Here is a 10,978-nt window from a genome sequence, read left to right on the forward strand (position 1 = left end):
TGAGGCTCAGTGGACAAGGGTGTGGGTTGGTGCTGGGGTGAGCTGTGAGATCCCGGGGCACGAGGCTCCTCACTGCACAAGTGCCTTTCACTGCTGTTGCCCAGAAATGCTGGGGAGTGACTCCTCCTCTGGTACCAGCCTAATGATGTCTACTCAGTCTGCATGAAGCAGGAATTGTTGTTACCCACCTCCTAAAGTTGTGCAGAATATAATTCCTCGATGATTGCAAAGCCCTTTTGAGATCCTCCTGTGGAAGATGCCATGAAAGTGAAGTCCAGCCACTGCTGGAGTTTGTCAGCTCTGCCACCTGAGCACTTCTTCGAGTTGGGTACCACTGACTGCTGCAGGGGCTGTTTGAACTATACCTGTAGAAAGGCTTCGGATGCTTTAAGATCCTGGCTAGTGACACCACTTCCCCTAAATACATGATGACATTAGTTTCAAGGGTCAGACCTGGTCACCTTCCTTTTACTATCATCATCTTGGCTTAGAATAAGGGGCTGTCAATAGGGCTGCACCATTGCCATGAACCCTCTCTGGAACCAAGAGCTCTTGGAGGCATGATGGTCCTGTGCAGAGGGGCTTTGCATGCAGGCCTGATCCTGCTGCCAGGATCTTGGAAGCCAGTGCTACTACAGCCTGGCACGCATGCACGCATTGTATTAATGACCCTCTAGTATCAGTTTACAGCAGAGCAAAAAAAAAAAAAAATTCCTCTACTGGCCACGCACAACCCCAGCAGCCTTGCTGGGGTGCAGCACCAAGAACTGCAGAGCTGTAGCGCGTTGTGCATGAGTGGTGTCGGGAAGCTGCGGATGCTCGGTTGACTTGGGAGACGGTCATGGATGTCTCCAAGCTGCAACATTTATCCTGTTCTTGCTCTAGAAGGGAATTCCTGCTAAAAGGGAGCTCAGGCCCTCCTCCAGCAAGCTGAACAGTTAGGGTTTCTCAGGGAAGGGCTCCTCCTTCTCCCAAGGGCAGCTACAACCACAACTCCATCCTGAGGAGGCTGGAAGTGGAGGTAGGTGGACAGACTAGAGCCCTCAGCTGCTTCACCTTCATGCAGTGCACATCCTACTGAGGGATTTTAGGCAAGACGTACCCTGCCTCAACTGCCCCAGAGAGGGGTAGGGCATTCATGAAGACTGTCTCTTAAGATCACAGCCCAGGGAGACCAATACAAGATTAAGCCTCATACTGGGGAAACACCATGTTTTACATTAGGTAAAAAAAACCCAAAATTTCTTCTTTCTATTCAGGATGCTGGCAGGTTTCTGGTCATCCACCCACTCTGGTTCCTGCAGGACCAAATGGCTGATTCTGGCTACTTCCAGACTTCTGAGTGCAGTAGCAAGGTACTTGAACAAGATGCTTGCAGTGCTAGCAAGGACAGACAAGTGCACTTTGTGCCCATGTACAGGAACTGGCTTTGTTCTTGGGGAGTGATTGAGGCAAATCAATTGCAATAAAGGGGAAGCAGGTCATGGGCTCTCTGTTTCATGTTTATTCAGTGTCACGAGTTATAGCTACCTGGTTAATGTGGGATTACAGCATCATTACCTCAAAACGGGAACAACTATGCTAAGAAATAGAACTGGTTGCCTGTCAGAGACTGGACTGATGCAGAGTAGGAAACAGCTTTCCAGTAGTTACATCATGTTCAGCAACTTGTCACAAGAGAAAGTAGCTTTTACAGTCCACAGTTAAGTGCCATTTTCCTTTATCTATTTATTTTTCCCCTTGCTGGAAAAAAAATGGCAAGCAAGGAGTTTCTCTCAAAGACAGGACTTTCCTCTGGCAGCAAACACCTAGGGAAGGTGCTAGGAATGCAGCTGTAGTGAGTAGCAGGGTGGTAACACGGCCCCCACGAAACAACATGCCAGTCCTGGATATCTGGGCAGGAGCAAAGGCACAAAGCAGCCTTCTGCCCTCCCTGTGCAGCAAGAGGACGAGCTCCACCTTCTTCTTTCCTCTCAGTTACTTGATTCCAGATCCAGCTTAGCTATGGATCAGGAAGCGAGTAGAAGCAGTTCACAGCCAACTGCAGAGAACACCACCAGCAGCTGTTCCAGCCTTCTGTGCAGTAGGCAAGAATGAAGGTCAACACAACACACAACAGGCAGCTAAAGGTATCAACACTCCTGTATTAAAGTGCAATTCAAAAGTTTACAAACATTCATGGCTGATTTTTTTTTTAATACAGTTATCAGAACATCTCTAACTCAAGAGGTGTTTATATTTAAGGAAATTTACTTCCCCCACGCAGGGCTGCTTTAAGAATTCACACTTGCAAGCCTGATTTACAGGTGAGCCCCAGCACACAGGGAAGTTAAGAAGGAAAACACTCCTTCCCCTTCACTGTGAAGGTAGGAAGGCTGTAGGAAGTACAATCACCCCATAGGAAAAGGATCACCAGGGGCTCCATCAGACTAGAGAGACTCTCTTCAGAGCAGATTTAACAGCACTATGTCCTATGGAAGAAGGAAAGGTGGTGGCTGAGCAGCCAATCTGCAAGAGCGGAGTGTCAGGAACATCTGCATTAGGTAGTGGTTCCCAGCTGAGAGGACACTACACCCCACAGCAACCCAACTCTGGCATTACACTGCCCACCCTCCCACTCTGCTCAGACACCAGCATATGGGCACGGCTGCAGCAGCCCAAGGAAGAGATGAAGGCTGATTTTCCTCTGCAGAGCTAACACACAGCACAAACTTGCTTAGCAGACGGAGCCAGGGCTGTGGGACCTGTCTCCTGGCAAGGGTAGTGCCACGTCATCTTCCTAATACAACGCATTTTGCTCCAAGGCAAGCAGCCTCCTGTGCGGCGCTGGGCTCCCATACGCTTGAAGAATGGCTGCTTGACACAGGACCATTGCACAGAGATGGCACCCATTTCTAAGAGAGGGAAAGGAAGACTGATTTCCATGCCTGCCAGTATCAGCTCACTGCTCTGCCACACACCTTTGTTTGTTCTTCTATTCAATGTCTACAAAGACAGGCTGGCTGGGGCCGGTCCCCTTCGCTCTTCCACAGCCAAATGCTTCAGTGCCTCTTAGGACGCACTTCCTGAGTTTGTCACACCATGGCTGTTAGTCCAGGACATGAAACGCACGCTTCCAGCACAACACGGGATTTCCAGAGTCCCATCTCACGCTGAGTTGTGCCAGAATTTAGGAAAATTTAACAACTTTCTGGGCCGCCCATGGGTCTATGCAAGGAACCTCATGGCACTCTACACCTTTCCCTTTGGATGATGCTTCCAAAGAAGTCAAACGTTTAGCATTCCAAGTAGTTTTACTCCCAAAATCCCAGAGCCTTCAGATTTTAACCCTAGATTAGTGATACAGTCTACTGGTAGTTTAAATCCATCTCTCTCCTCAGGCCAATGACAGAGCAAAAGGTTAGTGCTTCGACCCCACAAGATAAAGCAAATAAACAGGAACCTGCTGTTGTTCCGCCTTGTTTTGCCACTGACTTAATGTTTACGTAGGGGCAGGTGCTCAGCTGCCCAGTGCTACATATATGGTATATATACAAAGAGACCTAGAGATACGCTAACCCAACAGGTAGTAACAGCCAAGTCGTCTTGAGGGAGAGAGAGTGTGGGAGGCTGATTCCAATTTCCTTCTCTTAGTTGTTCTTCTTATCCTCAGGAGGTGCATAAGGAGGTGGCTGATCCTGGAAGGAGATACAGTAGAGTCAACAACCGTGCTTGTTTTTATTATGCGCTCTTGCCAGGCGTTCCCAGGCTCAGCTTACAAGAAATGACTGCTCTTCAGTGAGTTAGAGTCAGGTGCTGTGTTTTGAGCTGTCACTTCATCGCACCATTCCTCTCTAGTACCAGTTATGCTCCAGGATATACACTGCCTCCCATTATGTTTCTAGCGAAGGTTCTCTCAAAATCAAGCAACAAACAGTCTGTTATAAATAGACCAGTTAATCTGTTTTAGTGGCAATTATCCCTTCACTCCCAGGGCTGTTGATGTTCACAGGTCTGGGCTGAGGGACACCTTTTCTGCACAATGGTCTCCAGCCCACCGCAGAGCCATGCCAGGCAGTGAGGGGCACAGGCAGACCAGCTGTCACATACCAGATGTCGGCTACAGCCTACCTACCGCCTGCCACCGACTGAACAGTAAAACGTCTCCCTGTCTCCCCACATCCTAGTAAAAAGTGAAAGAGAAACCCATGTGCTCTCATCGTTAAGCAACCTGCCCCTTTTTAACTCTCCTCTCTTTAAGGCCCAACAGAAGCAGACCGCTCTCTGTATTCTCTGTGCCCATGCAAATTTGTTATGCCCCAAAGAGTAAGACAGGTACCAAATGCCTGTTACTGGATTAATCTCAAGGCCCTCCTCCTTTCCTGATGGAGGATTTAACGAGCCTTCATGGAACCTACAGCCACAGCTCCCTCCCAGGAAAATGCATACTTTCTGTGCATGTTTAATATGAAGGCATGCTAGACTTTGCTAGGAAACGAAACCATCATCCTCGCTAGTGACAGAGGAGGGCGCAGGCACATGCAGACTGCAGGCACAGTACTCACCATGGGCATGTACACATTGTGTGGGTTGGCAGGGTTGTAATACGCACTGGAAGCAGCTTCCATGGCCTTGCCACCACCTAGAAAGGGAAGAGAAGAAGTCGTGTTACATGCCTTGTAACACGGCATTGGCCCCAGTCCCAGAGCCCTCTCTCCAGCCATGGCTCTTTTGAGGGGGCAACAAAGGTCCAAAGAGCCAACAGCAACTGCAGCAACCTGGGTTTGAATTCAGAGCAGTTCAGGAAAGCTACGAACTGGCTGGAGCCAACCATAAGCTGTGCAGTGCAGAGCTGAGATGAGCAGCTCCCCACCCACTCCGTTATCTCACATAATAGATCAAGACTACTTTGAGCTCCTGAAACAGCTTCCCCACCCCACGCTGTGCCCACAGCACTATTCACAGCCCAAGAGTCCTTTTGCACCCAGACCCTGGTAGCTCCCTGGTCCTGCTTACCTGGCATCCCTTGGCCTGCCCAGGCTGGGGGAGCAGAGGGGGCTGAGGGTCCCACAGGAGACGGCCCAGAGTAGGGAGGAGGAGGTGGCACATACACGGGGTTCATGTTTGGAAGCGGTGGGTAAATACCTGAAAAAGATGACACAAGATTGATGCTTTTGACTGTGGCAATGGGACAGCGGAGAAGAGAGCTCATGGGCCCTGCAGCACGTGAGCCCTGGGCAAGAGCAGCGGCGAGGGAAGCTCCACAGGCTTGGCAGGGATACAGGCAGCGGGGCTGTGACGTTTTGCTAACGTCTGTCATGCCAGCAGGCAAACAGCAGTGCCATTTCCAAAGCACATTTTCAGCTCCCATCCAGCTGCAACTCCAGAGACACACGGATGTGATCAACAGCACATGGCAGATTTTTGCAAGGACAAGCGTCCTCAATGGAGGCAAAACTACAGTGACTCTCAACATGCCATTGCAATTTCTTTATAGCTAACACCAAACGCACCCTGCCAGTCATCGTTACACAACTTCCAAACCTGGAGTCTGGGCATATGGGTATCCCATGGGCTGTGGAGCAGGTCCATAGGCATTCATCGGAGGTGGCGTATAAGGATATGGTCCGCTCGGCGGTGGAGGAGAAGCATAGCCCCCCGGTGCAGGCGAATAACCTCCAGGAGCAGGTGGGGTGGGTGCGTACCCTCCAGGCATGGGTGTGTAGCCATAGCTGGGGTTCTGGAGAGGAACTCCATTGGAAGCTAGGGGGAACAAGTTTAGAAAGCCAGACATCCTTTTGTTACAACTAAACACACAAAATAAAAAGGGGAATAGTCTTGTTCATGCAGCACCATTTCCCTTCATCTAAATTTCACCACACAGTCCTGCTACAGTGCTGCGCTTGAAAAGCGTTAAGTCTCCTCCCTGCAAGTTCACAGGGTGCTAAAGGAAACCGGCTGCAAAAATACCAGCTATCAGGTACAGAGCTCCCACTGCTGGAGGAAAAGACTGTTCTAAAGCCAGTATCAGTAGGGTGTTTTTCTCCTTCTTTTAAAACTTTCTTATCAGGGAAAAATGTGCATTTTAAATTGCACATTTCTTTAAAGATAATAGCTTCTTATCTGAAAAAAACAGTACTTTTCCCCTCCATTTAAATATAAGTTATTTCTTAAGTTTATTTAAATGTATGTGTGTTAAATTCCTCCATCTTACTCCACTATTATAGAACTGAGCTGAGCGTAGGGAAGTGAATCAAGTTTCTACCATATACTGGGAGAAGTAAGGTTCTGTTGAAGAAAAATACGTTGCTGTGGAAGAGTGCATAGGGTACACTTCTTCCCATGAAGTTTAGACAGAGCACTGTTCCCTAACTAGCTCATGGGGGGACTACAGGTGCTGAGGATCCCTTACCATTAGTGGCAGCTTTGAACATCAGCTGTCCAAACTCAATGGCTCCTCCACTGTTGAAAGTCAGTTTAAATGTCCCCTGCCCTTCCCAGCCACCTAGGAGAGAGAATTAGAATTGAAACACACTATTAACTTCCTCAGCAGCAGTCAAGACGGCAAAACAGTTAATATTCCAATTTTTTTTTTCTTCTTTATTTCAAAATTATTTTGCTTCCTGTTTCCAGGGAGTGCTGCTATAAGATGTTCCCTAAAATAATATCTCGAGAAGATCAGGAATTTATTTCTTTACCCTTTAAAAGACGATCCCCACTACAGCTATGTGGAAGCAGCCTACTCTAGACACTGGGTTGTTCTTTCCTGAAAGGTTTAATGGAACCTAATAATGAACACAGTGTAAAGAACAAACAATTAATTCACTGGGGATTTTAACTGAAAGCTCTCAAATGAAGTTTTACTGCTGACCTCGGTGGACTACAGATCCGGATCTGCATCTCAAGCTCGGGTTCAAATCAAATGTAACATTTTTAATCTCTTTCACCCACAGAAGCTCAGACAGATTATAAATGCTTAGGTATAATGTTTTTCAAAAACAATTCAAGCAGGCGATGACTTCACAAGATAAATAAGAGCGCTTTGTTTTGTAGGGGCTGTTTTGGTGTTTTTTTTTTTTTTAGGGTGCTTTGGTTTACTGGTGCTTTTAGAAAAAAACACAGATGTAATTTAAATAAAAAGATTTCATAAAACAAGGTTTATCTTCCTTGTCTAATAATGAAGTTATTAAAAGTAGAAACAGTTTCTTGGGGACAAAGCAAGAATAAAGCATAGAAGCATAACAAAACAGCCCACCACAGATAAAGTCATGCTCTTGGAGATGCACCTCTTTAAAACCACTGTCTTGTACTATTTCAGTCCGAGAGAACAAGAAAGGACAGCAGAAAGGGCTTCTTCAAATACACTGCAGACAAAACTAACACTGGAGGCAATGTAGGCCCTCTGCTGAATGAGGTGGGTGCCCTGGTGACAGAGGATACAGAGGAGGCAGAGTTACTGAGTGCCACCTTTGTCTATACTGCTGGAGGTTGTCCTCAGAAACCCCAGACCCTTGAGACCCCAGAGGAAGTCAGGATAAAGGAGGAGTTTGCCCTGGTTGAGGAGGACTGGGCTAGGGATCAGTTAGGCAATCTGAACATACATGAATTCTTGGGCCCTGATGGGATGCACCCAGGGGTGCTGAGGGAGCTGGTGGAAGTCATTGCTAGGGCACTCGCCATCATCTTCGGTAAGTCTCAGGGAACAGGAGAGGTGCCTGAGGACTGGAGGAAAGCGAATGTCACTCCAGTCTTCAGGCAGGGCAAGAAGGAGGACCCAGGTAACTACAGACTGGTCAGCCTCACCTCCATCCCTGGAAAGGTGATGAAGCAACTTCTCCTTGGCACTGTCTCCACGCATATCAATGATAAGCGGGTCATTAGGAGCAGTCAACATGGTTCTTCCAAGGGGAACTCAAGTTTGACCAACGTGATAGCGTTTTATAAGGACATAACCAGGTGGACAGATGATGGCCGTGCAGTGGACATGGTTTACCTTGATTTCACTAAAGCATTTGACACCGCCTCTCACAGCATCCTCACAGCTAAACTGAGGAAGTGTGGTCTGGATGACCAGGTAGTGAGGCGGATTGTGAACAGGCTGAAGGAAAGAAGTCAGAGTTGCCATTAATGGCAGAGTCCCTGGATGAGGGATTAGAGAGCACTGTCAGCAGTTTGCTGATGACACTAAACTGGGAGGAGTGGTTGACCACACCAGAAGGCTGTGCTGCCATCCAGCAAGAACTAGACAAGCTGGAGAGTTGGGCATGGAGAAATTTCATAAAATACAACAAGGGCAAGTGTAGAGTCTTGCAGCTGGGAAAGAACAACCCCATGTGCCAGTATAGGCTGGGGATTGACGTGTTGGAGAGCAGTGTAGGGGAAAGGGACCTGGGGTCCTGGTGGAGAGTGGGACGACCATGAGCCAGCAATGTGCCCTCGTGGCCAAGAAGGCCAATGGGATCCTGGGGTGTATTAGAAGGGGGGTGGCTAGTAGGTCGAGAGAGGTGCTACTCCCCCTCCTCTACTCTCTCCTGCTGGTATGGCTGCATTCGGAATATTGTGTCCAGTTCTGGGCCCCTCAGCTCAAGAGGGACAGGGAACTGCTTGAAAGAGTCCAGCGCAGAACCACCGAGATGATGGAGTGGAACATCTCCCTTATGAGGAAAGGCTGAAGGAGCTGAATCTCTGGAGGACACTGAGGGGTGACCTCATTAATGTTTATAAACATGTAAAGGGTGTCAGCAGGATGGAGCCAGGCTCTTCTCAGTGATGTCCAATGACAGGACAAGGGGCAACAGGTGCAAGCTGTGCTCCAGACTAGGCAGTTCCACTGAAACATTAGGAAAATCTTTTTCCCTGTGAGGGTGACAGAGCACCAGAACAGGCTGCTCAGAGAGGTTGTGGAGTCTCCTTCTCTGGAGACATTCAAAAATCCATCTGGACGCACTCCCATGTGACCTACCCCGGCGGGGTGCTTGGACTAGATGATCTTTCAAGGTCCCTTCCAAGCCCAAACATTCTGTGATTCTGTGAAAGTGGGCTGATCCACAATCCTCAGAGGCCCCAGTAACTTTAAAACATTGTTACAAACAGAAAGCAAAAGCGTAAAGCTCTCCAGATGCCATCAAAATGCACATAACTAATTTCAGGGCTGAAGAAGGAAGAAATTTGAACAGAAGCCTCGTTTTAAATCTCTGTTTATCTTCTGGAACTCCCCTTGTTCGGTCCTGGCCGTCACTGTAAGTGTCACCACAGTGTCATCATCAAATTGGGAAGAAAGCTAAACCAAGGACAGACAGCAGCATCCTAGATGCACACAAATGTAACCAAATTGGTAAGTGGCTATCAACCTCCACAAAACAAAAGGGGCTGCCAATTCTGTCTATTGAAATCAGTGAGTGATGACTTGTTTACTTACCCACCCTTACAGGTCAAAGGCAGCAAAAAAACCAAGTGCATGCAGAAACCGAACAAACACAATGCACACAGCAAGACAGAAGTTACAAGATTAAACAAAAGTCATCCAGTGAATGTCAACTGCTAGCTTTGGGGGCAGAAAGTAACACAAAAGCAGTGCCTTCAGGTTCAGAAGACCCAAGTTACCCAGGTGCGGACAAGCGCGCCACAGACAGCTACTCCGTTCATCCTTCCTGTGCACGTAAGCCACCCGTCTGATGTTCAGCAGAAAAGCGCTTGTGACACCTGGGAAGACTCCAGTCTCCAAAGCACGAGCACTTACCTCCTGCCTCAGCCTGAATCTGTCCTTTGATGTAATTGGCAGAGAAAACAGGCTGCTCGATTGAGCATCCTTTCACCAGATAGAACGGCATCATGAAAGACTGCATAGGATCCTTGCCCTTCGACACAAAGATCATCTGCAAGACAGGAGGGAACGCCTCTGAACTACCTGAGTTAGATGTAAAGAGTGGTCAAGAAGTTCTAGTTGTAGCAGCATTCAAGAAAAAGGCAACTCAACTCTTAATATCAGTACACACTCTGTTATTTCACAGCTTTAATACCACAGGATCCCAAACAGATTTGAAGGCACAACTGCTCACTCGCCTGAAGCTTGTATGTTGCAAAATAACACACTGGTTAAAACACACATGCACATTTACAGAGTTTTATAGCACTGCTTTTTAAGGTTATGCTATGACAGTTTTCAAAACAATTAATATTGACTGACACATTACATGAAATATATTCTCTAGACAGTGATTTCCAGGATGGCATGTGCCTCTGTAGGGAACTATGATTGTGACACAAGCATGAACTATCCTGCTTCCACCTTCCCTTCTCTTACCTAGCACTCTCACTAGTTCCTCCCAAGACAAAATTTACTTCTACTACCAACTAGGTTTCTGCTCTAAAGTCTACAAGATCCCCTGAGAAAGAAACAGCCCTGCTGGCATCTGACTTACCCTGTAAGGGGTGAGATACAGCACCCCTTTCTTGGTGCCTTTGAAGGCCTCAGGCTTGCCCGTCACGTCACTGAAGGAGAGCTCCACATCTTTACACTGTTTGAGAAGGCTACCGGAGGAAATTGGACAAATTTGATAGACAAACTCAGCAACAGCTCTGACACACACCCTCATCACATGGGGAGGGAGTAAGCCCACCAGAAACCCTGAATGCTATCCCAAAAGACTCAGTTCTAATGCGGGTCCTGCCCCTTCTGCTTTGAACTGAGAGGGATGACTTATGCAGAGCAGAAGAATTCCTCCTCCACAAAGGGAAGCTTTAAATAACAGTTCTGTCTCTAAAGCCATCAGGCTGAGGAATCCCTCTCTGCACAAGAGCCTCAGCCCACAGGTCAGCACACCGAAAGCTGTGTGAAACTACCCCCTTGAAGCCAAGGTATCATCTCCAAGCCTCTCTTTCCAAGTCCACGATCACACCCAGGCCTGCCCACCTCAGGAGAAAACAGCACCCGCTGTGCAAGCTGAGGAAGTTCCTTTACCAATACCCTCACTGCTGACCTTGACTCACATGATTTAAG

At 47.9% G+C, this 10,978-nt stretch overlaps 1 protein-coding gene across 1 annotated transcript; it reads right to left on the minus strand.

Moving 5' to 3' along the window:
* Positions 1-3,629: 3,629 nt before the first annotated feature.
* WBP2NL (WBP2 N-terminal like) lies at positions 3,630-10,574 on the minus strand. The gene is made up of 7 exons (XM_009874259.1): positions 10,401-10,574; positions 9,719-9,854; positions 6,392-6,484; positions 5,524-5,742; positions 4,996-5,124; positions 4,545-4,621; positions 3,630-3,677 (listed from the first exon to the last, which is right to left on the minus strand). Exons 1-7 carry the CDS (start codon positions 10,572-10,574, stop codon positions 3,630-3,632), a joined length of 876 nt encoding a protein of 291 aa, XP_009872561.1.
* Positions 10,575-10,978: the final 404 nt, after the last annotated feature.

This window comes from Apaloderma vittatum, unplaced genomic scaffold, assembly GCF_000703405.1.
Source record: "Apaloderma vittatum isolate BGI_N311 unplaced genomic scaffold, ASM70340v1 scaffold7098, whole genome shotgun sequence".
Lineage (NCBI taxonomy): Eukaryota > Metazoa > Chordata > Aves > Trogoniformes > Trogonidae > Apaloderma > Apaloderma vittatum.